The following is a 27,543-nucleotide window of genomic DNA, read 5'->3' as shown; positions in this document are numbered from 1 at the left end:
AGGACCTCCACACCTCCCACCTGCTACCACTTGTGATTTCCAAGATGCTCACTTGACAATACAGAAATCCACGTCCTTAGTAGTAAAGTGCAAAATGCATATATAGATCTTAACCTGTTGTTTATATTCCACTTCTCTGAACTGCCAAATGAAGCTTACAAAAAAAAAAAAAAAAAAAAAGGGCTGGCATTACTATTCATTTCAAGATGTGAAAAACTACAGACATGCTTGTTTAAAAACGTTATTTTGACAAAATATGCTCACATAAAATGTCTCTTGATATGGTCTTCTGTTGCTGCACACATTGTTAAAGAACAGATCCCTTGCACAAAGCTGAGTTCATGTCAAATGCTGCAAGATTCTAAAAATCCTACAGTTAAATCCTGTCACAGCAGATGGATTGCACTAGAAATATTGTAAGAAAGCTGAGTGGTATGTAGCCACAGAATATTGTGTCCGCAGACTAAATGTGACTGAGAAAGAAGGCACATTATTAGGATAAAAGCAAATGAACAAATTCAGCGAGTCTCCACTTGAGCCTCCATTGTTTGGAAATCTATTGAGCCAACAGCCACCCGTTTTATGTTCAACTTGCCAACAGGCGGTGAACTTCATGCCCTCCCAAGAAGAAAATTTTCTCAAGGGATAGACAATGCGATTTATATCTGCTTCCACTTTTATTAGGAAAAGATGAAGTACGAGTAACAGATCATATTATTTCTGCCTCAGTGAAGCAGATGCATTTCCCTCCTGCAGTGTTTCATCTGTGTTTGATATGAAAGTCACTTCCATGTAGATAACAGCACTTGGGGGAGAACAACCGAATGCACTTTTAGACTTAATGGTGCTTACCCAACAAATATTTCACAAATCCACTTTATGACCCATTATTTGGAGGTTTGAGCAGACCCTTCCCAACAGCCCAGTCAGATTTTTGGTTTCTGTTTATCTTGGCACTGAGCCTTTTGAAGGCCTTGTATTCTGCTTTTTCAGCTTAATTGTTTTAACACCAACAGGGGCTTGGGTTCTTCCTAAAAAAAATGGCTCCCATTTCGGAATGGATTCTTCTACTTTTGCCCAGTAAAGAGTCTGAAAAGATACAACATGATATGCAATTTAACTTTCATCCTCAACATAATCTACTCTGTTTATCAGGATCTCAGCAAAACAATCTGAACATACAATGTGTTATTAAAGCTTGTTTTATGTGTGAAGTAATTTAGAAAAGGCCAAATGACTTTGGTGCTAAATCTCAAATCCCTCAATTACACAGTATAATGGAAGCTGGAAGGATTTCAATGCCTAGAGTAAATTTGCAATGATTGGATGTGCCCTCTTGTGGTGAATAATGTATTAGAATGGTAATCCTTGAACTGTGTAATTGTTTCCTTAAGCTATGCAGCATTTATGTTTCGCTGAACCCCAACACTAGTCTCAGAATTCTTAATATAATAATGCTTTTCTAAAACAATGGTAATCATCATGTAGTGAAAATGGCTTGGCATTTACATAAATACCACTACATACTATACTGATTCCAAGGTTTTTGAAGTTACTGGGTTGAAATAGTTTTGAGGATAAAGTATACATGAAATAAATCTACAGTGTCAAAGAAATGGACCAACTTTGAAAACTATTGAGAGAGTTCACAAACTTTAGCTGACTTTAGAAGTGGTGATGTTCTAAGGATCTGGTGGATAAGTCATTCACTCTGCCTCCTCAGTCCTGACCTATCCTAATATCACCTTCCCCGCAAACATCTTGAGCTCAGCATCTACAGATTTAGAGAATGGCAGGACACTCACTTTTATTTTCTCTGGTCTGTAATTCAAAGTCATATGTGGGATGCAATATGCTAAATTTAGATAAGAATAATTATTTGTAAATATGTTTACTGAAGGAAAACAATGACCAGAATCAATGGTCATTTTTAGATTAGGATATTAAACTGAATAATAGGATATTAAACATAATCTAAATTATTTCACCTTGAACAGCTAGCCTTGCTACCAGAATTTTACTACACCCTCCCCTTCACTAAAGGAATTTCTCCTAATTGCTTTAATTCTTATCTACAGCCTCTCTTAGATTCCACTCCTACACGTCTCTCTAAATTGACTGTCCACACTGGTAATTTCACAGCAATTGCACCCATCTTTCCATCACAGTGCTGCCAACCACCCTTACACTCATTCTTCTGTGACAGAAGCCATCCAAACGCTGAAGTCACTGAGACCCTAGACCTCCCTCAGATCATCACCTTAAGCTTTTGGACTGCTCAGAGTGCCTCCAAAATGCAATATAGGCCATGGATAATCTCCCTCTTCTCTCCTGAACAGCATTTCTGCTGGTGAGGAACTTGGAATGCCTACAAGGGGTGTTGATCTGGATGAGTCCCAGACGTTCTCCCAAATATGGAGGAAGAGGAAGGAACTGTCCCACACACTCCTTTGGATGTGCTCAGGCCACCTCTGAAGTACAATAGGATCTGACCAAGGGGACAACGCTTACTCTGATATTTTATTGCACTGAGTTTTATTTAATCTGAATTTTCTTTAATGCTCCCTGCCCTCGCCCCCCTATTAGCACTATGGAAAAAAACATCAAAAACAAATGAATCAAAAAAGCAATCTGAAATCTCAAATTTTGCTGCTAGTTCTGATTAGAGCAGACCCACTGAATCAATTGGATCTAAGTATGTGTTGACTCTCCATTCAACAATTGATTCAATAAACCTAATCAACATGCTGCCAAGCAGCGTGTTTCTGACTTTGACAACAACAACATACAACTTACTAAAAACTGAAATTGTAGTCTAAAATAAATAGAACTTAACATCCAACGAAAGTTGCATTGGATGTTTTGTACCTACTGTAAGTCTAACATAAGGCCTTCAAAATAACTTGAAATTTGCAATAGATCACTAGATGCCCTGCAGGGATTTCATATTTTAAGAGAAGACTTTTTTAAAGGAAGTTTTTAAATGTTTGTGTTAAAGACAATATATCTAAACAATGAAAAATTCTGCCTTAGCTTTACCTCGAGATTAACAATATCAGGATGTAGAAGTAAGTGCTCTCGTGAGTGTAGTTTCTTCTCTGCTGCTTCTATATCCTGCAACACACAAAGCATGTTTGTTACATACTGACGCTTCCAGAACTCAGATATGTAAATGAACTTTCTTTTTAACAATGATGGAAATCAAAACAAAAGAAAAGGTCTTCTGTATCAGACACTGTATTATTCACAGTGTTGCCATAGGTTGAAATCGACTTGAGGGCAGTTAACAACAACATCAGACCAAAGACCTATCTAGTCCAACTTCCCGTTTCCTATAGCATCCAAGAAGAGAACCATAGTTACTGGCATTGAGAGCCATACCATATCTGACAATAATGATGGGAAGCTATACAGAAACCATCATGATTGATAGTCATAATCTCCATGAATTTGTTAAAAAACAAATAAACTCTTATGTAAATTGCCAAGAGCACTTCAAGGTGAATCTGAAATATGGGGTATAAATGTGATTATTTTTAAAATAAAAAGGGATAACAAAGGACAAGTGCAGGCAAATGTAGCTATGCATACTTGTAGTTTGAGATAAGAATAGGAGAGGTTTATGAAAGCACCTCCATGGTAATTTGTATAGGAAGTGTTCAAAGCTCCTCAAACTGGTCATAAAACCAAATAAACAAGAATTTCAGTTTCAACAATATTTAAAGCATTTTAACCAATATGCTACAGGCTTACTAAATTTGATGGCTCTGGTGCCCTGATGAATGAATAAAAAAGTACTTGGGAATGGATGTACTGTCAGGACAATGCCAGAACTATTGTTATGACATAACCAACACAAGTCAATGTGCCAGTACTTCCCCACTCCTTTTCATTCATATTTATAGCATGCTGTTTCTCAAAGTGACTTAGGGAAATAACAGCTTTTTCTGACCTGCATATTTATCATAATAATCTTCATCTTCTCTGACTGAATATTTGGGCCACAGGTGTAAGAAAGTCAGAATCCAAACTCCAGAAATGCTATGTAAAGTCTCAAGATACAAAAGTGTAATCTGCCTGCACATGTATATTGAACAGACCAGTGCTTCTCAAACTATCTGATGCGGCAGCCTGGCAATTCCCTTCCTTCCCAATTTCCTGGTAATTTGCCACAGGCTGGCAGCAAATGAATTGTAGAATGATGCCAGGTCTGCAGACCACCCCTTTGATGCCTCTGCTCTGGGTGCTTTGCCAGCATTAAGTCACCCTATCCGGCAGAGATGGTTCTAGCATGTTGATCATATAGGTATTCTTCTTTAAGAGCAGTTCTGGGTCTTGGTCAAATTTACAGCTGGAACAAACTTGAATTTACTACCACAGAACATGCTTTGATTCTTGAATCATCATAATGATGGTCATCTCAAGTCTAGGAGGAGATAATTATACATTGTAGTACATAAGATCATAAAAAGAACCAATTTGGAACAGAACGAATGCCTATCTAGCCCAACATTCTGTTTACACAATGGACAGTAAGGTGCCCCACGGGAGAGATACTGTCAGCAGGTTATCAACTACAATCTCGGGCTCTCTGGTGGTTGATATACAAAAGCATACTTTATATAAGTTCCATCTTGAGATTTAGCAAGCTGGTAACAGTCATTACTTGTGGCAGTGAATTCCACATATCAGCTAAGCACTTTATGAAGATGTACTTCTGTTTCTCGTAAATCATCCTTCATTTAGCCTCAGCAGATGTATTCTAGTATTCTGAAACAGGAAAAAGCTGGGGTAGAGCATGTGAAAAAAGGCTCTTGTGATTGCAGTAGCTTAACATGGGAGTTCAGTTTTAGTCTGCATTCACAGAATCACATTTCCCAAGATATGGGAAATAATAATTTCACTCTATTCTGCACTAGTCAGGTATCAATTGGAGTGCTGTTCTATTTCTAGTCACCACACTTTGCGAAGGACATAGCCAGAACCGGAATGAGTTCAGAAGGTTCAGAGGAATGAAAGTAGACCATGCTACAGAAGACAAGATCTATGACTGAGAAAAGCTTGAAGGAAATGGGTATTTTTAGACTGGAGGAGAGGTCTCATGACACCACTCTTCAAACAACTAAAGTTCAGTTAAATATAAGAAGACAAAGAGTGATGCCTCAGAAAGGAGTAGATGCAAAAGACTTCAATTATATATGGGTAGATTTGATTAAGAGAAATAAGAGAAAGTTGAATATTACATCCACGGCATTTCAAATATTAGGTTCACCACAGGATGAGTATCCCTAATCTGTAATTTTGAAATCTGAAATACTCAGATAGTGACACCTTTGCTTCAGTGTACACATCTTTGTTTCATGCACACACATTAAGTATAAAATTATCTTCAGATTACATTTATATGATGTATACAAAATATACACGGATTTCATGTTTACACCTGGGTCCCATCCCCAAGGTATCTCATTAAGTATATGCAATTATTCTAAAATCCAAAAATAATCCAAAATCCAAAACACATCTGGTCCCAAGCATTTCAGATAAGGGAGACTCAACCTGTTAGGTTCTTAATGATAAGAACATTCATCAACAGAAACAATTCTCTGGAAGGCCTTGCTAGAGGTTTTTACTCATAGTGCATCAGTCATATCTTGGCGATGGTCTAGCCCTGGATTTCCTGCTTCAGTTAGTGGGCTGGACTTACAGATGGCCTATAAGGCACAACTCTAAGGTATCTGATAAAGCTTGCATCTCTACTTTCCAAAGAAATGTCTGAATCTCTCTAATGTGGTTATCATTTTATAAGATAAAACCCCTGAAAAAAGAACTTCAGAAATGAGGTCAATATGATGGATATTTCAAATGAATCAGCTCTGCCCTGACAAACACCCTTTATGGTGTAAGAATTGTTCTTATTGCTGAGGTACTTTTTGTTGAGAACCCTGACTGCATGATTTGAACTGTATATGCTGAGGGCAATTTACAGTTAAGATGATTCACGGTTTGAAGTGAAAGCATTTGCTGCACACATGTGACGAAGCCAATATTCTTTCTCAAAGAAAGCTACAAAAGTAACAAAGCCACGAAGAAAGACAGCAATTTTGTTCAAGCTCTTTCTTGCCTAGAGACAAAGATGACTTGCTAATATGCATTCATAACATGTGCACAAAGATGTAGAAAGGCAGCAAGCTGTTCACCAGACATTCAAACTCCAATGAAAACTCACCTCTATTAGCTTTTCTTAGAAAATTTGCACATGGGCTTCCACTTCCATGTGCTGGGTTCACAGAGAACTAGACTCAATTTAAGAGGGGGAGGAAGCGCCTCCTTGAAGCTGCAACACTCCCCCCTTTTTTCGTGGGCTTTCATACACAAACATTAAAGAGATCAAGCGCAGGCCTTTTGGGCAATTTGAGAGAGATGGGAAGGGGCGTGGGAGTGGGGTGTGAAGGAGCCAGTGCTGAACAGAAATGGAAGAAGAGAGTATAGCAGATGGCATTGTCGGGAGCAGAAAGTGAGTGTGAAGAGTAAGGCATCTTTCAAAATTAAGTTTAAAAAAATAAGAAGGAAATTCCCCAAAGGGACTTCCTATAATTCCCAAAGCATGGCAGATGAGAAGAACAGGGATCCTATTGCAACATGATCAAAAAGACAAGATGCACTCAGTGAGTCAAGGAGCCACTTGGATTACCACCATACACAAAAGCCACCCTAATAAGTTAAAAGGGATGGTGGGTTCAGGACCAAATTTCCTGCAGACAGCAACAAAAAGAAGTGACCATCTGAGTGACTGTTAATATGCCAAGACAGGAGAGAAAATGCCAGCTAACTTTTCCTCCTTCCCACACTAATGCATTTATAGCAGTGTAAGACCCTCCTGATCTCTCTATGAGGTGGGGAGTTTATCATGTCAGACTAACAGCTCCAGAAACTACATGACACCGCAGATGCGGCACAAAATGTATACTCCTAGAACTCCTATCAAAATGTTTCTGCTCTGGTCTGAAAGAGAGCCACTGTCATGATAACAAAACACCACAGGCTCATGGCGTGCTTGGGTGATACATAGCAGATCATATTTTTATGGCAGAATTTTCTGATTTATTTCAGGACTGAAATACCCAGCCCAGATATCTGTGTGCCTACAATCACTTTAATTTAGGTTAAGGGACGTGGTGGCTCAGTGATTAAGACACTGACTCTGATGATTGTAAGATCCACAGGTCAGCAGTTTGAGGCCCAAGCACCACGTGATGGAGTGAGCTCTCATCACTAGTCCCAGCTCCTGCCAACTTAGCAGTTCAAATGCATGTAAAAATGCAAGTAGATAAACAGGTACTACTTCAGTCGTAAGGTAACAGCGATTAGTCTCTGACAAAGCTGGCTCTCTTGGCTTTGTAACAGAGATGAGCACCATCCCCTACAGTCGGACACAACATGACAACCTTGTCAAAAGGAAAATCTTTACCTTTACCTTTAAGGGTAAAGCACATACTTTATATATGGGAAAGTTCCATATATTCTATCACTTCCAGGAAGGGCTGGAAAAACTGCTGCTTGAATCCTTGGAGAGCTGCTGCCAAACAGTGTCAGCACTACTGAGCTAGATGAGCTGATGCACTGACTCACTGGCAACTTCCTAGGTTTCTAAAAAGACATGTATGATGGTAGGAAAAGAAAAGTACTCTGGGGCAAGAAAAAGTGGTACAGGCTTGTGTTGATTTTAGCTGAGAAGGGCATTTGGAAAGGCCTACTCACCAGATGTGTCTTTTTGTTGCTCCTATCCAGTTATAACATATTTTCAAGTCTATTGTCGTCCAGAATACTGATTTAATGACAGGCAGTGACAGAAATTGTTGCTAGAAGCTAAAATATGCCTTAAATGGAAAAAAATATGCTGAAAGATTAGATAGCAACTTTGTATGCTGCTGAGAGCTAGAGGCAGCCATGTCTTCCCCCCGCCTTTGAGGCTTGGTGACAGGGCTTGCTTTTGGCAACTCTTTTCAATATTTTACAAGTTAGTAGTGCAGAGAGTGTTTGGCATATTAAGTCCAGTTTTATGGATAATGTGATTTCAAACATGGTGGTTTTATAAAAGTTTCACAGATAGCAGGGAGTAAGGAGATAGAGATTGACAAATAAATGCATCAAGCCACATTCAGTTCATGGGATACCTAAACACTACTTACCTTATGCTGAGAATCAAAAAGCTTACAAATCTAAAATGCTGCTAGAATAATACTTCTATTATATCTAAATATCCACAGGAAAAAATCAGCATAAAACCGTTCATAGCTTCTTTTATGCTCCATATACATTTCTCCAATCAAAGAGAATGCATGTAGTTATAATCCTTGGCACATTTTGATCCTCACTCTCATTTTATCATTACTACAACCTCAAGAGTTAAATTAGCTGAGAGAAAGTGACTGAGATTCAGTAAGGATTTGAATCCAAAAAACCATAAATCCAAATCCAACATGCTGTCTTTCATGACAACTCTGATTGACAGCAATCTAATGCTGAGCAATGCTAGTATGATACTCTCAGATCAAAAGCATAATCCTGCCATTGCCCAGTTACAGATGGCTTCAGCAAGTTTTACTAATTATTTTTTAAAAATAATTTCTCAAGAACTACTTGTTAGGTACTCCAATAAGCAGTGTAGGATCTCCTCACAAAGGCTAAAAAACAAAACAAAGTCAAACAAACAAGAATCATATAACCTGAAGTTTATACTTGATGTTTGACAGAAATGGTGAGGTTTACCAACAATACTGCTCCCTTTGTTTTATATTCAAGAGTGTTTATGGTGAACCTAAAAGCGTACAGGACAGAATGCCTCCATTCCTATTGCTATTAGTGGCAGGAAAGGTATATTGTCTGCGGATGGAGAAGGTAATTTATAATTATTTCATAATAAACTCAATTTTAATCTAGCAACTTCACTTTTCAGAAAATTATAAAGGGACAATAAATATTCCAACATGCAAAATTTTTAGATTAGCGGCCTGATCCTGGCTAGCCCTCCCCCCAAACTCACATTCAATTTAATTCAGTGGGTTTACTTCCAAGAAATTTTACATAGAATTTCAGCACTTCTTGAATATCAAAAAACCAACTTATTTTAATGTTTATATTCTCCTTTGTTTAATAAAACCAGCAGATAAGCCAAACAAGAATATTTGTGTTTCAGCCATTTCATAATTTTGGAAGGAGAAAATTTCAGTTGTCACCAAGAGAGCAAGAATAACTGTTCTATAGTTAAAAACAAAATTGATATTTTTTTTTACTCTATTTCATATGAAGGCAGGGAAATACAATGACACCTCATCATGGCATCGGTGTATTTCTGAGAAAGCCAAATCAACAACTCTCCACATGGTAACTGTGAAATGTACAATGTCTGCTATCGGGAACAATTTTCTAAAGTTGGCAGAAAAATTTGAACCTTATTTTCAAGGTTCTAATATAGTATTCTGTGTGGATCTTGTTCCTGTTTTATTTTGTTATCAGAAAGCATCTGCAGTGCTGCATGCCTGTTAAAGCCAGAATAAAATTAATACAGCTAAACTCACTAATGCTACATTTTCCTGCCAGCCAATTTGTTTTGATGGTCATACATATGCTTTTATTTCTTCAACGAATGTTCTAACATTTCTGACACTTGAGGAAATCATTTAGAGCAACGTAATGGGAGACAGAGAATATTCTGCTTACTTATAAATATTTCTCCTATAGGTGTATTCAGTTTATAGTGGTAGCTATGGTTTTGGTATGGACAACTGTCACCTTCTTTACAATTAGTGGCTAAAAATACATATGAAATAAAATATTTCTGAACCATTTTAAGTATATACAGAAAACATTTAAAATAATTCTTATGTTTTCAATGTGTTTGATTACATTTATTCCCTTTCCTCCAACACAAAATATAAAATGAATTCACCTTTTCCCAAAATACATTGTCTCCTTAGGCCATGCTTTACACTAATAAAATGGCCTATGTTTTCTGCCTCTGGTTTCACAAAGTGACCTTCTATAAACAACATAAGAAGTAGGGCAAAAATCCCATTTTTGGCATAAAGCATCTGATTGTTGTCATTAATGTCTTTGTAGAGCCACTAGGTACTGTCCAATATATTGATGCAAATGGTTTTATCTGATATACAATGTGGAGAATTACTGAAGGTCAGTCCTAGTGAAATCTGATAAAAATTAATTCCTCCATCTGTGGCGCCAGCCCCATTTTTTTTTCTTTTTAAAGATCATATTGGGACTTCTCCAAGTGATAAGCTGCTCTTTCCATCAAAATATAGCCAAATGCCAGTTCCTGTGAAGAACTAAGAGTCCCATCATGTGCAAATTTCCTTTTTGGCTCCAGACAGAAATAATCTCATATGCACTGAACTGAAATATGCACAAGAAGGTTACAGAACCCTCAGCTTCAAAAAGAGCAGAGTGGATGAGTGGGTGATCTGTCATAACATGTTTAGAACAAAGCAATTAAAGGGAAGTAATTTCCCATTTTTCAAAGAACGAGGTGACACATCCCTAGTCTTTGAGACTGTGCTACCCCAGGGAAGTCTCTAGAAAAATAAAACAAAGGCACATTGTCACAAAACATGACACCAAAAAACGTGTAACAGAAGAGCAACAAGGTGAATGCTAAAAGGCACAGTTGGAAATACATCTGTATCTGCATCTGTGGAAGAAATGAAGCACACATGGCTTTTAAAAAAAGAGAGGGAAGGAATGCACTGCAAAATCAAGATGCACCACCATGAAGAGTCAGGAATGAAGCTTAATGGTTAACAAAAACATGGTGGACAATAAGCCGCTGACTTGCTAGCTTCTTACTTGAAGAGAAAAAATGCAGATATATCACAACAACAAAAGACAAATCTTTCATGTCCAAAAGGATTCTTCTATTTATGCTTGCCTAAAGGGAAGTCAGTAATCAGCCAGTTGGAAATGGTTTCCTTAGAGACAGTAGAACCTGCTGAATTCCAGCCAGAAAAAAGAAAAAGATGCTAAGATTTCTCATGCCTTGGCTCACTCCTAGAGAAATGTTTTGTCATAAAATTTGTGGAGCTAGCCTTTGCTGGAATGGGTGAGCAAGTGTGAAAGAAATAACATGGGCTCATAAGCACCTTCTTCAGAAGTGCCCAGAGTGCTACTTTATCTTTACAATGTACTGTCTGAAGATAGGGAGTTAAGTCTGCAAATCTCCATAGCCTAGAGCATAATCACATTCTTTCTGCATCTTACTGCTAAGTGCTTGAGACATGGCATGCTGAAATCATTTCTAACAGGCAAAACCATTCTATAAGGAGTAAGATAGTGGCAGTCATTCTTCATTTTACTCTGGACTTCATTTTTGCTCCTGAAAGAGTCCTGCAACAAAATGCAGCCATGGAAGCTTCTACTGATACAATAAAAGTCCATTTTCAGCCATTGATACTATTACTCGCAACATTACTACATTGTGCAGAAAAAACAAATAGAAATTAGAATAGTACTATGCCAAGAGAAGGACAGGCATTATTCTTAATGTCTGGGGTCAACAGAAGCTTTTCTCCATGTATAGCAATAGCTATATCAAGTACATTTCTATACCAATTATCAGTGCACTTAAGCACTCCCTAAACGGTTTACAAAGTGTAAGCTAATTGCCCCCAACAAGCTGGGTACTCACTTTAGCAGCCTCAGAAGGATGCCAGGCTGAGTCAACCCTGAGCCCCTGGCGGGTATTGAACTCACAACCTTGTGGTTTGTGAGTGAGCGGCTGCAGTACAGGCATTTAACCACTGCGCCACCAGGGCTCCTTGACTAATGTATATTAATTGTGAAAATATCTGCCTATTGAAAAAGTGTGAAATACTGTAAATTTGTACACAATAATGATAACTGCAAAATCTGTCTACCACTCTTGATACAAGGAAGAGCAAACTTCATCAAGAAGGTCCATGGTGGAGACAGAATTGCATTTCTGTGCACATGACTCCTTGCCACTGTATCTCACCTGGAAATTTCCAACGGGCAGGCTCACCCTCCAGATATATCTTAAGGATCAGGAATACAAACATTCTGCCAAAAGGGATATAGAAAGACCAGGTCTTGACAAGCTGACAAGCTTGGGATGGCGGGGAGGAATATGGACTGTGCTGAAAACTAAATGAATCCCAAACCAGACCTCTACTCAATTATACAATGGTTTCTTGGACTTATCCTCTCCGGGAGAGTGAAAGTAAAGAAAACTCCCCAGAAATTATCCTTCCACAGTGTGGGTTGCATTTAATTATGATGCTTCTAGAATGTACTCCATTGTGAGCTTCACGGATTATGTATTCTAACGATATCATTTTAATTGTCACTACAATTGGAACAATACCAGTTTTTGCCCCCACACATCATGCATTTACTCCAGGAATGACAGATCTGGTGAACTTTGCCATAATTTTACATGCTTTTTATACAGTGCCATCTACATACACTGAAGTTTACAATATGATGAGAGGATAAAATCCCCTAAACCAAGGGGATTTTAATTTAGATGTCAAAGTTTATGTGTTAAATGTGCATAGGCATTTATTACAGATACACATACTTAAACTCAGTTATAGTATAATAAGGAGACAACGGAGTTGCATCAAAGCCTTCACAGAAAAAGTGAGTTTTTAGAAAGAATTTGAGAGCAGTAAAAGAAGTGGATTCCTTGTACGAGGAGTAGTAAAGAAGTAAGAACAGCAGATGTTTGGACAGGTGAATGTAAAGGAGTTGGATGAAGGCACAAATAAACAGCAATCTAGGAGTGGAGGGCAAAGCCAGAAATGGCTTTGAAGATAGGAACAAGAAGCTTCTGCAAGATCTGGAAAGAGACAGGAAGTCACTGCAGGGATTTAATGCAGTGGTGTTATGTTGTTAGATTCACAAAAAGATGAATGCTGGACAGAGATCAGAGGATGGAAGTCATAATGGAAGACCAGTCAGGGATTGCAGTAGTTAAAGTGAGTTCATTTAAAGTAATTAATATAATCTATAACAGTGATGACAAACCTTTTCAGGGCTGTGTGCCCGAAAGGTGGGACTTCTTCCGCCACCCTTTCTCTGGCCTCCAACTGTCCCTAAGAAACAGCTGGGGGAGAGAACAGTCCCCCGGGGAGGAGGAACAATAGATACGTGCCCGTTCCTTCTTCTCCGCGAGCTTTTCTGACCCCCAGCTGTCCCTTGGGAGGTAGCTGGGGCTCAGGAAAGGTCCCTGGGGAGGAGGAAGAATAGGCACGCACCTCTTCCCGGAGTTTTCCCTGCCCCCAGCTGTCCCTCTGGAAGCAGCTGGGGGCCAGGAAAGGTCCCTGGGGAGAACGAATAGGCATGTGACCGTTCCTCCTCCTCCTCCGCAAGCTTTCCCGACCTCCAGCTGTCCCTCCAGAGGCATCTGGGGGCCAGGAAAGGTCCCTGCAAAGGAATAACGGGCACATAATTGTTAATATTGATTTCATCTGTATGCTGCCCTGAGATCTTTTGACTCAGAGTGGGATATAACTATTTGAATAAATAAAATACATATTATTATAAACAATACCGAGGATGTGATGGACAAGTGGTCCAGTCCAGCAGGACAGTTCGTATGTTGTTAACAGCCTGTTCCATTTTCCTGTGATAGGGAGAGTATGAGGAACAGTTGATGACAGCACAAGTTTAAACCTTTCTTTTTCCTTTGGCATTTGCTCATATGTTAGTCACCACTTGAGGAGCCACAAAATGTTACTTGGAGATTTTACTATACAGTTACTGATTAAAAGTCAGGTAAACTTACATTTAAAAGTACTACATTTCTTTTATGAGCTGCATCAGCTTCTTGCATTTGCCATGTCTTTTCAGCTTCTTTGTCTCCATGATGACTCTCCATCTGCTGAAGCAACACCAATCTCTGAGACAGGCTACAAAAGGGAAACATTCTGATAAGTGGGCAGACCATTCTTTCTGCACAACGTTCAGAAAAACAACCACCTTTTACCCTCACCCAGTATTTCTCTAATTATTTTCAATACAGCGTGGGTGCACTGAAGGAGGGGGAAAAGCACAGGAAGTCCCTTTCTTGCTGTGCTCCCATGGAGAAAGTAACCATCATGTTATACAACAAGCAGTATCAGTGCAATGTTGAAACACTCAGAAATGAACACCTCAGAGGAAATGTGCTTACAATGCAGAGTTAGTAATCTGCAGCATTACTAGGGTCACCAGTTTCTGCAGTTATATGTAGCTCTGCAGACAGAGGTGATGTCATGTTTAGAAGAAAGGCTGTTCCATTCCTAACCTGAACTTCACATATTGCTTTAACTGGTTTGCATATTTGAAACATACTCTTTTCTCTTCCTTCCAATTAATATTGCCCATATATAATCAGACATATTTATTCTTCCAAAAATGGGTTTCATTTCCTTCAGAAAAAGGAACAATCTTTTCTTTCATTTTCCCCATGTTCTGAAGTTCCACTCCCATCTCCAACTTGCTTGCCAGATTCCAATATTATCCATCTTTCTACCAAAAGCTCCCTAGATGGATTGCTTTTTCTCTTCTGAGGAGGGCAGTTATGCATTCTCGGAGATCATCTCCCACAGAGAATCACTGTGGAAGATTTAATAATTAAGAATACAGAGAAATGGATCTGAAACACGTCTGATGACTGAATGGTGACTTGCTTGGTGTGAAAGTTGCAGGCATCATGATTTCTTTAAATAGGCTGCAAGTGTGAATCAGTGGTTGTGATGTATGTTGGTACCATGGGTTGCCATAATTGTCCACTTTTACCAGGGACAAAATGTAGGACAAAATTGAGACCAAACTGTAGGACAACTGCAGGATAAAACTCAGCCCAAAATGTAGGACATTTAAGGTCCACCATTTTTCTTCAATGTCCTACATTTTGGGCTGAGTTTTGCCCTGCAGTTGTCCTACAGTTTGGTCTCGAATTTGTTCCACATTTTGTCCCTGGTAAAAGTGGACAATGTCATGAGGCTCTGGAGCTAAGAAGTTGGAACTTAGGACCTTTAAGGTTGAAGTGTCAGAAATGCTACTTGTTGCAATAGAGACAGCTAACAAGACAGGGCTGAGTGGTCATAATGAATGAGATTATGATGTTGGAAGGAATAGTTTAGTTGTACATGTCTATGTGCTACAGGACACAGGACATGCTTTCCTTGTACTAAAGAAAAAAGCTGGCACTTGATTCAAAATGGAAGTAGACTTCTTGAAGTTATAATTAAAGCAGTTACCAAATGGTTTTTTAATTGTCTTGAAGATTTTAAATTGTCTTAAAACTGAGAAAAAGTGGAAAGCACTATGATACATCTGGTTTGTGTTAACATAACTCAGAAGTAAATATTTCAGATCCTCAAAATAGTGGTAAGGTAGATCTTGGCAAAAAGCATTCATAAACAACAGAGAGCAGTTTGAAAGGGCCACATATTTGTAAAAGTTTTTGCACACAATTGTAGAAAAATACGAAGTAAATATGTTTTTAATAATGGCAGAAGTATATGAAGTAATCTGCCACAGCTGCAGTGCTTTATACTGGGAGAGAAAATAGATATAGTGGACACAGAAGAAATAGTATAAAACTATTGATTGTCCATGGAATGATGTAGTAGAATTAGTATGACTTACAGGTCAAGCAGAGTACCATAAACTAAAGACTTAAGAGGAACAATGTCCACCACAAAATCAGTGCAGATGGAAACACTAGACTCCAAAATTAATGTAGCACTAGGGACATATTACTGTACCTTGATAAAAACAGGGAGGATGATATTCAGTCAAAGAATGTAATCAGGGAGTCAGGCGAAGGAGAAAATGCTGTAGCAATGTCTCAGTTATCCTCACACTGGTGCATAAATGACTATCATCTGCCCCAATATATAGGCAAAGGCCTTTCTTATTATTTGAATGTGAAAAACTTACTTTTTAGACTACAATTCCAGCAGAGAACTAGAGCAAACCCTGAAGTTGTAGTTCACAAAAATTATTTTTTCCAAGCGCTGCTATTTACCTTTCCTACTCAGTTTGTACTGGAGATTTCAGGGGCTGAACCTGGAACTTTCTGCTAAACAGCATGTCCCTTTTACTAAGCTACAGTCCTTCCTCTTTCATGGAATACATATCTTTGATTGGTGAAGGTGAACAAATATCAGTTACATTCAGATTTCTTGTAAACCAAAGACTTCATATTTCAAACAATATTGCTGTGATAATCTTTTCCCCTAAATTAATTCAGTCTATTTCTATTAAGTCACTACTTCTTTTTACACCCACAACAATTTGTATTGCTTTGTTGTACTTTGCAAGGTCTGCTATTTCCTCTTTAGAGAATAAACTATCAGAAGTGCACACAGAGCTTTCACAGATTTCTTTACTAAACTTATGACAAATTTGGTACTATTTTTACCCTTTCCTAAATATTAATAGTTTCCCTGGCTTTTCAACCACTGAAACACAAGAAGGCAGAATGTTTGCATTGTCAAATCTGTCAGTGTTCTTCATAACATAAAAAAGAAGCAGAGCAAGAAATCATGCAGCTCTCTAGATGTTATTGGACTACAAGTCCCAACAGCCACCATAATCAGGGTGGAGGAATGTTGAAAGATGGATTGAAAAAAATCTGGATGGTCATATTATTCCCACACATTTTGTGCTAGAACACAAAAACACAGTATCTGCAGCTAAAAGACAAAGAAGCCTGCATAGCTGACAGATGAAACTCCCCAAACACTTAAGAACAGATGAGAAGCAAAAGTTAAAGGTGACAGAAATAGTCACATAACACTGAATGCAACTGTTCAGAAACTTGTGCACAGGAACTAAGATAATTACAATAATAACCAGAAGAAGATAACAAAAAGGAAGAACAAGAGACCTATTCAACAAGATCTGAGAAATCAAAGAGAAATTTAAACCAAGAGTTGGAATGTTATACAGTGCAGCCTTGCCTTACGTGAGGATCCATTCCAGACCCCCCGCGTAAGACAAATACCGCGTAAACTCTATTGAATAGGGCTCGTGCTCGTGGCGGTGCACCATTCCCTGTATTGCAGTGTGGCTTCTGCGTAAAGTGGAAGCCGCGTATGGCGTGCCCGCGAATGGAGCGGGCGCACTGTATGACCACCAGAGAAACACATTACATGATCAAGTCAAAATAAAAAGATGATGGAAACAATATATTCAAGAACTATATAAAAGAGATGAAAGGATGACAGGTTTATTCAGGGAAGAAACAGTTAAAGATGAACCCACAATTCCAAAAGGTGAAGTGGGGAGTTATACTCAGAGCACTTGGGAAAATAAATAACAAGGAACAAAAGGCATGCCAATAGAGCTGCTTTAAGCTACAAAGACAGAAGCTACTCTAGTTCTATTTAAATTCTGTCAACACATATGAAAAACAAAACAAAAAAAAGACCCATGGATTGGAACATTCCATATACATTCCAATCCTGAAGAAACAGGACACCAGGGATTGTATTAATTACCCATGCAAGGAAAGTGATATTTAAAATGTTACAACAAAGACTTTCACCATATATGGAGCAAGAAATGCCAGATGTTTAAACTGGGTTCAGGAAAGGAAGAGGCAGGGACCATATTGCAATCATACATTGGATAATGGAGTACACCCAAGAATTTCAGAAGAATATCAGTCTGTGCTTTATAGCAAAGCCTTTGATTGTGTAGATCATGAAAAATTATAGATCTATCTTAAGGAAATGGTTGTACCACAACAATTGATTGTCCTTATGCGTAACCTGTACTTCTGACAAGAGGCTACTATCAGAACAGAATACAGAGAAACAGAATGGTTTTCAATTGGCAAGGGAGTTATCATCCTAACTGTTTAATTTCTACACCGAATATATGATACATAATTATTCTCCATGAGACTTGGAGGAGGGAGACATGAAAATCAGAGGAACATCAACAATTTAAGATATGCAGATCACACCATAATACTAGCAGAAAATACCAAAGACTTAAAACAATTATTGAATCATAGAATGACAGAGCTGGAAGAGGCCACAAGGGCCATCCAGTCCAACCCCCTGCTCACAATCAAAGCATCCTCGACAGATGGCCATCCAGCCTCTGCTTAAAGACCTCCAAAGAAGGAGACTCAACCACACTCTGAGGAAGTGTGTTCCACTGTTGAACAGCTCTTACTTTCAGGAACTTCCTCCTAATTTTTCCCCCAAATGTATATATTTTTATTGGTTTCCAAAAACGTTTAAACCAAATCTTCTTTTTGTTACACATTCACACAATTTCCCCCCCAAACAATATTAGATTTAATCAAAATTTATGAAAAGAAGTTCTTCCTAATTTTAAAATGAAATCTCTTTTCCTGTGGCTTTCATCCATTGTTCCGTGTTCTAGTCTCTGGAGCTGCAGAAAAAAAACTTGCTCCATTCTCAGTGTGACACTCCTTCAAATGCATAAACAGGGCTATCCTTGAAGAAAGCAAGGAAGCACGTGCAAAGGCAAGTTTACAATTTAATATTAAAAAAATAAAAATAATGATCACAAATGATTTAGCTAATTTTAGAGTAGATGATGAAAACAATGAAAATGTTCAAGATTTTTCATACTTAGGCTCAGTCATTAATCAGAATGGAGACTGCAATCAAGAAATCAGAAGACTAGACTCAGAAGAGCAGCTATGAAAGAACCAGACAAGATCCTGAAGTGTAGAGATAGATCAATGAATACTAAAGTTAGGATTGTCTATGCTATCCTATTTCCAATTTCTGTGTATGGCTGAGAAAGCTGGACAATGAAGACAGTAGACAGGAAGAACATGAAGTAATTTGAATGTGGTGCTGGAGTAGAGTTTTATGATACCATGAACTGTCAAAAAGACCAATCAATGGGTCCTAAGGCAAACCACTGATACAAACAATCCTTACTGCACATATACTGATATATGTGTGTGTGTGTGTTGCCGTGGGGGGAGTTTGAACTGGTGAAGACTAATCACCCCTTCCCAGCAGATTTAAGGTGCGCAAAAGAGGATACTTCTTTGCACAGTATATAATTAAGTTATGCAATTCACTTCCACAACCAATTGAAGACTGTTTGGTAGCACAGAGGGCTTCAAAAGGAGATTAAACAAATGTGCATAGGCCAAGTTTATCAATGCCTTCAGCCTATTACTCTGAACATACTTGCTTCAGGTGAAACATGACACTGCATGAGGAACAATAGTGGAGCAAAGGTCTCTCCTTAAATCAAGCCTGTGGGTTTCTGTTGGCAATTCTCTGGTTACTTGGGCATGCACAATATCTTTCATGTTTCATATGTCAATTGCTAATGAAGCTTGGAATTTGTCTGGAAAAAGAGAATACTAGCTATAAGGAATATAGATTTTCATATCAATGGGTATACACTCACTAGGAAAGAAATCAGGTATGTAAATCAATATGGCTATCACTAATGAGGAGGTCTCCCAATGTGTCCCTTTTTTAATCTCATGTGTCCCTTTTTTAGTCTTATACAGCAAGAATGCCTTCCTTATATAGCCAGGCAGACCTCTTAGACCTTTTTCACACAAGTCTTGGTCTCGCTTCAGTCTTGTCACAATCACAGCATTTAAAAAGAATGGGAACATATCAGGTTTGAGCTTTTATTATCACACATCTCTTCATTAAGGCAACTGGGGCTTTTTGTACCATTGATGGTCCTGCACTCTCTTCTGCATCCCCCCATAACCCTGCCTTGCTGCCCTATGCTCTACTCAGCATGCCTTTCATTTAAAAAATATTTTTATTTTTAATGCAATTCTGGAGTTTTGGGACGGCTATTTAGTGGAGGACAAAACAGAAAGTGGAAAAAAGAAAGAAAGAAACCAGGTTATTTGGGAATAGTGAAAGGGAGAGGGAGAAAGAAGGAGACTGACACCATGTGACAGTCTAATATTGGAACTGCTGTGGGAGCTACTTATTGCACCTGTGGAGTAATGGGCTGGCAGCATGATTGGCTGCTTATTGATGGGTTTTCGCATCAATGAAAAGATGCACTCTAATAATGCTTCAGAGGCACAGCAGCAACAGGTCAGAGGCAACGTCATGCAACAAGTATTGCCAAAGACACTATTCTCTTGCTAAAATTGTAGCTTACCCATGTGTGATAGTCCTCTAGTCACTCTTTTGCTGTTTTTCCTGCCTTTGCGCCAGGCCTTAGTACTCTGCACCTGGCAATAGAATCCCTACACCTAGAAAAGGTGACAGCGCTAAGTAAACAGAGACTGTTTCGCATCCCAAATTCTACAAGAACAGCTGGATGTCAGCACTCTGGGTTCTATTCATAGTTCTATTCTCTAGAAAAAGGTTTTGCTTCTGCTCTCATCTTGAAGACGTCCTGCTTTGACATACTTCTCAATGAGGCTTTGCTAACGTCACTGGACTAAGGATGATCTTCACCCAGCTCACTCTAAGTTGAAATTAGTATCTTGAGCACAGAAACCAGGATTTTAGCCAAATCATCTCTTTCCTAAGTTCCTGTTCTGGCTCAGAGAATCCATGCTAGCTTGCCCTTCCCTGAGATGTCTGCCAACTATCTCCTGTTATTTCTACTGCTTCAATTAGAGTTGTAACACTCACCAGCTGCTCTGTAAGACAGTCTAATCAGGCTTAGGAGAAGGAAACCTTGTTTATTTATTGAATTTATACCCTGCTCTTCAGAAATGTTCTCAAGAGGGGCTTACAAATTGGTAATTAGACAGTTCCCTGCCCTCAGGCTTACAATCTAAACCTTGTAACTTGGATCTGTCTTTAGGAACTACTTACCTTATGAGGTCATGAGTGAGGGACTGAAAGACAGTGATAGAGAAGGGTTTTTTTTTTAAGGGAAGAGATTAGCTCTTCCCCATAACAAACTGAATGAATTATTTTCCTTGATCTTTCCTTGACCTCTGAAACCTCTCCACTGAGCCTTTTGTTCCCTCTTTATTTCTCAGCAAACTATGAACCCCAAATGACATATCTTCAACCCTTGCATCTTTTGCAACCTTAATCCATCCTTTTACAGTTTATCCAAACCTGATTCCTTCAGTTAACATTTTGAAGCAACTCTATTATCTAGCTGTTTGTTTTATTCACTTACTGTTGCCATTTATTAAGCTCTACCATAGTATTTGCCATTTCTTAATATAATCACTGTAAATGTTTTGATGTTTATGCATTCAATAAAACTTGCCCTGTGAAACAGCTCTGTGAGAATATGGTTTAGTGGAACCAATCTGTCTTGATGTGCTATTGCTATTGCCAAGGTTCAAATATCCCTTGCAGGCATAGATTCTCACCATGTGCATGAATTCAGAGTATGCCTGGCGACACTTTCCAGAAGCACCTGGTTGGTTATTTTAGAAGGTAAAATGCTGGACTGTTTTCATGACACATGTGTAAAATACATTACAGATCACAGCTGGCACAAGAATATCAAATTATTTAAAATATAGGTAAAACATTCCTAATAATGCCAGCATATAACCTTCTAATACAGTGTTTTATTAAGTAGATTACACTGAGCTTCAAGACAAAATTTTTTATTGAAATGAAACTTCATACTGAATTTAGAAGACAAAATCCAATTGCTCTGCTCTAGCTGAAATTTAATCAGAACATTCAATACTGATGATCTTAGTAGTACATCTAAAAGGCAGTACTGGTGGCACAGCTCCCCCTAGAGGCAATTTTTTCCTTTGTTGTTAAGTGAAACTGCTTTCTTGGTCCAAAACATACTGGAGAAATAATCCAGTTTCAGACTGCTTTAACTGACCTGGGTCAGTACTAGGGAATTCTGGGACTTGTAATGTATTGTGGCACCAGAGCTATCTATCTGCCAGAGAAGGCTAAATGTCTCACAAAACTAAAGTTCTCAGAATCCCCTAACATTGAGCCAGGGCAGTTAAACCAGTGTTAAACTGGATTATTTCTGCAGTGTGTTTTGGACCAGAGTTACAAAAGTCTTTCATACAGAACAACTGCCCACTAATTTTTAGTTTGGTAAATTATACAAGAGCAAAAAAACCTGTATGTTTAAATGCAAAGTGGACCTAGAAAACATTTTAATTTTTAAAAACTATTCAAGTCAATAATTCATTTTTAAATATACTTTAGAATCTAATCAAATAATCTCATAATGTTTTCCAGGAAATCTTATGATACAAGTACTTACATTTCTTCATGTCTTTTAGCAAGCTGAACCTCTCGTGCTAAATAGGATGCCATCTTTGGTCATGTAAATAAGAGCCCAATTTTACTAAAGAAAAGGAAAGATAGGCAAACATTTCTTCAAAGACATGGACAGATATTTCCTGGAAGGTTTATTAAAACATTGTTAATGCCACATACAATGTCAAATTAGTGGCTAAGCAACTGCCTTTTAATAAGTGAAATCTGATTCCTGAATATTTTCACCACCATAATATTGCCAGGAGATGGACAAAACAACATATACGTATTGATGAAGCATGTACAAAATGAGACCTGTTGAAGAAATATTGCCCATTACAGAGCTTATTTATATTATCAGTAATGCTAATAGTGGATAAATGTGAAACCAGAGAATCCAGAGAAACTTCCATCAGATGACTCTAAATTCAACCCAGCATAGTGAACTAAATTGACATTTGATCTAATACAACAAGATTTCTCTGTTGCTGTTCATTTGCTTTATTTTTATGGCCTCAGTAATTCAAATTCAAAACTTAAACCCTCAATCAAAATTAAACATAGTTATCCTAGGAACCAACTTCACTCCAAACCACTCCAGAAAAAAGATCATGGTTACTGGTACACCACTGGCCAATTGCTGGGATATTGAGGATGGGGAGTGGTGGAAGTAAATTCAAGTCAGAAAACTGTTGGGGCATTACATTGGATAACTCTGAGTTACATTTGTGCTTCTTACACGCTTGAATAAGGAGATTAAATACCTTCTTATACAAATAGTATCCTGGCAGTCCACAGTGCAGTGTGCTGGTGTAAAGGATAACTGGCATGTGGGTATAGCTTTAGACCCATATGACTTGGAACAGACACTGAAAAACAACCTGAACGATAACCATAATACTGCCAAAAGCTGCAGTGAACAGGATCTTTGCCTAAGAAGTGTGTTTGCGTGTTGTGTGCCTTCAAGTCGTTCCTGACTTGTGGAAGCCCTATCATGGGGTTTTCCAGTCAAGATTTGTTTAGATTGCCTTCTGCTGAGGCTGAGAGAGTGTGACTTGCCCAAGGTCACTCAGTGGGTTTCACAGCCTAGGTGGGAATTGCACCCAGGTCTCCAGAGACCTAGTCCAACATTCAAACCACCACGGCATGCTCACTCTAACCTGGCCAAATTCAGCAAGTCATTTCTTATTATTTTAACTAACAATACATACTCAAATTATAATTGGCCCTCGATATCCACGGATTTTTCATCCATGGATTGAAAATATTCTAAAATACATAGGCGCGTTACAGACCACCCAAAACGGGTGGTCTCGCGCCGCTGCCGGTTGCTGCGTCCGGGAACCGCAGCAGCCAAACCACATGGTTCCCGGGCGCAGCAACAAAGAAGCACCAAAATGGTGCTTCTTTCTGTGCCCCGGAAGAGGCACCACAAGGTGCGAGGTGCCCACTTGCGGTGCCACTTCCGGCGCGTGACGTCCGGACGCTGTGCATTTGCGACGTCAAAATGGTGGCACCCATCTGTATGCGGTGCCGCCATTTTGACGTAGTCATTACGTGTGAGGGCAAGGCGCGTCAGGAAGCGCTGCCCCTTGTGTGTAATGATGGTGCCCCATAGGACCCGTCCGGAATGCGCCATAAATTTCAAAATGCAAGTCTTGATTTTGCCATTTTAAATAAGGGACACCATTTTACTATGCCATAGTATTTAATAGGACTTGAGCTTCCATGGATTTTGGTATCCATGAGAGGTCCTGGAGCCAAACCCCAGCTGTTGACAGATGTTATGCCAATGCATTCTTGTCTTGTAAACTTGAAATACAATAGTGCACCAGATGAAAAAGGAAAAGAACAGAACATAACCATGGAACCTTGAAATTAGCCTGCCTTGCCCTGCCCTATATGAATACAGAATTTTAGGGTGGCCGGTAACACAGGCCTTATTCCAGATCTGACTAGTTATCCCTCTAGCCCAATATTATCTGCTCTGAAAGTCAGAGGCTTTCAAGAGTCTCTGTCAAAGGTCTTCACATTACTTGATTGTTTTATCTGATGATGCCAGGGATTGCCTTGTTTCGGCAAAGCAGGTCTTACTCAGCAGAACATTTCCTTAGGCCATTCACAAGTCAATGTGTACTAAGTGGAACAGAGCAAAATCCCCAAACCACACTATTATTTACCTAAGCTCTTATCCTTTGGCTGATAGAGGAGGGAATCAAGGAACATTTATTTTGTCAGTAGTTGTTAGCTTACTTTCAATTCATTTCAACTGGATTTACCTCTTGAACCAGTAAACAAAAGTTACGCTATGTTTGCTTATTTTAGAGGAAAATCTCTGCTTCCTGCCTTTTAATCTATAAAAAACAGACAAATGAAAAGAAAGAAAGGCAAAAATGGAACCTTGAGATGTAGTGCAGAATTAAATAACATGAAGGTCTCAGGAAAGAGCATGTCAAATCTAACATCAAATTGAACTCTTTCAACTGCACACAGAGCCACACTAGTAAATTCATGCCAGACAAGTTTGCAACATGTAAGTATTATAAACAATATTAAATGCATGGCTGACTGTACTTAACATTATTTTGGTGCAAGTCATTCAACCTTGGAATAGTAGAATTTACTTTAGAACATGCCTGAGTGTAACAGAACTACAGTGGGGTCTTGGTATACACTGGGGTTTGGTTCAAGGACCCCAAATGGATACCAACATCTAAAGATGGTCAAGTTCCATTAAATACAATGGATAGTAAAATGATGTCCCTTATATAAAATGGTAAAATCATGGTTTGCTTTTTGAAATGTATATTTTTTGAAAAAACATTTTCAAGCATGCATGGCTGAATCTGTGGGTAAGAAATCCTTGGATATGGAGGTCCAACTGTAATGTTCTATTCCTACAATGGGGTGTTGTATCTGTGTGTTCATCTAAAACAAGAAAATAAGATGTGCCTAACTTGTGTGGCACTTAATATGATTGCTTGCTTGCATACTCATGAAATCTCGCCTGAATGGAAATGGAATCTCTTTTAGAACTCACTTTCAGGAGGTATTTCCGCATCAACAGCTTCTCCAGCTTAGGCCTGGGATCAGCTTCTCCTCAAGACACCTTTCTCTCACTCACTGCAAAGAGCAAGATCCTGGATTTGTCCTAGACAGCAAAGACAGGAGGCCATGTTATCCATGTGCTGTTATCACTTACATTAACAGCTACATAAAAAAAGGGTCCAGTAGATCAGAATGTATAGTGCCCTCCCACCAAACAATGAAATCCAATGTAACTTAGGACATTTTCCAGGAGTGATACAGGGTAGGTGCTACTCAAAGTGGTGGTCCATTGACTAGCACCAGTCCAGAAATCATTGGCTGCTGGTACACAGTGAGCTTCTAGGAAATAAACAATTCTAGCCAGTGACTGATACTACAAATATGGTATCAATCACTGGCACACTGGGTAAAATCATTGCTGGTCCCCAACATCAGATAGCACTGATATAGGGGATAGTATTTTTCTATGACTCCTTAGAAAAGACAACTATGCTTGTAGAGGGCATGCCAGGTAGACTCAATAAGGGAGACCATGGCACTGAGCCTGAAAGACCTAAGTAGAGAGGGAGAGGATTGGGGGACTTAGAGACGTCTCACTCACAGGGTCGCCATGAGTCAAGGTTGATTTGGAGGCAGCTAACAACAACAACAACAATAACAACAACAGATTTTTGTTTGCTGTGTCTTCTCCTCAATCTGCTGCCTTCCCTGCTGTCTTTGCCAGAGTTTTTCGTTTTATGGTGGTTGGGTGTGGTGATGAGGAGCATGCAGCTCCATGGACAGCAAGGAATGGGAGAGAGGCAGGGAAGGGCAGGAAGAGGAAACCAGTGCTGCACTGCCTCATGCACTGCATGCGGGAAAGAGAAGATCTCCTGCAGAGAGAGAGAGAGAGAAGAGGCACAGAAGACAAGAGAAGACACAAGCGGGAGTAGAGAGATGGAGGAGGAAAAAGAGAAGCAAGTAGAGAGGAGCAGCTTCATATGGATAAAGAGAGAAAGATAGAATCGTAGTTGGAAGAGACCGCAAGGGCCATCCAGTCCAACCCCATTCTGCCATGCAGGAAATCACACTCAAAGCATCCCTGACAGATGGCCTTCCAGCCTCTGCTTGAAGACCTCCAAGGAAGGAGACTCCACTACACTTTGAGGGAGTGTGTTCCACTGTCAAACAGCCCTTACTGTCAAGAAGTTCCTCCTAATGTTGAGGGGGAATCTCTTTTCCTGCAGCTTGCATCCATTGCTCTGGGTCCTAGTCTCTGGAGCATCAGAAAACAAGCTTGCTCCCTCCTCAATATGACATCCCTTCAAGTATTTAAACAGGGCTATCATATCACCTCTTAGCCTTCTCTTCTTCTCCAGGCTAAACATGCCCAGCTCCCAGAGTCTTTCCTCGTAGGGCATGGTTTCGACCCTTCACCATTTTAGTCACTCTCCTTTGGACACATGGCTCCAGTTTCTCAACGAAAAGAATGACAGAGTTATAGGAGAAATGAAGGCGTTGTTGACAGCATGCAGTTCCTAAACAGTGGGCCTGGAACAATGGAGAAGGACAGTGAAGAGGAGGACATGGTTCTTGCTGACGATATGAGAATGTGTGTGTGTGTGTGGGGGGGGGTTAAAGGCGGCCTGACCAAAACATAACTGGGGTCCTAAAAGAGAAGATCATCATGTCGATGACAGCAATGCTTAGAAAGGCAGAAACCAGTAGGAAAAGAGGGAGACTTCATTCCAAATGGAGAGAGTTAATAATAACAATAACAATAATAATAATAGCTTTTATTAAGTTTGCAAGACCTGAGCAGGGCTGTTAATGACTGGGTTATTTCTGGAGTATGTTTTGGACCCATGTCTCCTTTCTTTCCCCCCTCCCCCCCCGCACTTGGGAATGGACTCTCCCGCCTTCCTTTCAAACAGTCCCTGTGGAACGTTCCATTATGGGAAGGAAAGGGGAAGGAAGGTTCCAAGCGCATTCGAAGCAGGAGCCGCCTCTAGAAAGGAAAAGAATCCATTAGAATAAAAAGGGTTCGCGCGGGCGAGACCAAAAAGAGTAGGAGCGGGGGGGGGCTTCGGCTATGCAAGTGGGCAACAGGACCGTACCACTCTATAATGGGGGGGAGAAATCAAAGACAACTCGCAGGAGGGGGGCAGATAATAGCTACCTCCATCACCCAGGGTAGCAACAACCACTGCCTCTCTTCCTTACTCCATTCCGCGCTGGCGAGATGGGCCAATAGCCAGCCTCGTTACATCTTCTCGCGTTACCGGGATGGGAA

General features: G+C 39.4%; 1 protein-coding gene across 4 annotated transcripts; it reads right to left on the bottom strand.

Moving 5' to 3' along the window:
• Positions 1–229: 229 nt before the first annotated feature.
• Positions 230–27,543, bottom strand: CEP15 (centrosomal protein 15). 4 transcript variants are annotated; one of them, XM_089494524.1, is made up of 6 exons: positions 27,430–27,543; positions 25,264–25,374; positions 22,228–22,311; positions 13,823–13,946; positions 3,040–3,114; positions 230–1,089 (listed from the first exon to the last, which is right to left on the bottom strand). In XM_089494524.1, the coding sequence occupies exons 3-6, from the start codon at positions 22,278–22,280 to the stop codon at positions 946–948; spliced, it is 396 nt and encodes a 131-aa protein (XP_089350650.1). In that variant the 5' UTR covers positions 22,281–22,311; positions 25,264–25,374; positions 27,430–27,543; the 3' UTR covers positions 230–945. The 4 variants fall into 4 exon arrangements, with proteins under 4 accessions (XP_089350650.1, XP_089350812.1, XP_089350731.1 ...); XM_089494686.1 differs by lacking the exon at positions 27,430–27,543 and adding an exon at positions 27,065–27,136; XM_089494605.1 differs by lacking the exon at positions 27,430–27,543 and adding an exon at positions 26,605–26,898.

This window comes from Sceloporus occidentalis, unplaced genomic scaffold (assembly GCF_023333645.1).
Source record: "Sceloporus occidentalis isolate IW3139 unplaced genomic scaffold, rSceOcc1.0.p SCAF_1, whole genome shotgun sequence".
NCBI lineage: Eukaryota > Metazoa > Chordata > Lepidosauria > Squamata > Phrynosomatidae > Sceloporus > Sceloporus occidentalis.
This window is presented reverse-complemented; position numbering and strand designations above follow the sequence as displayed.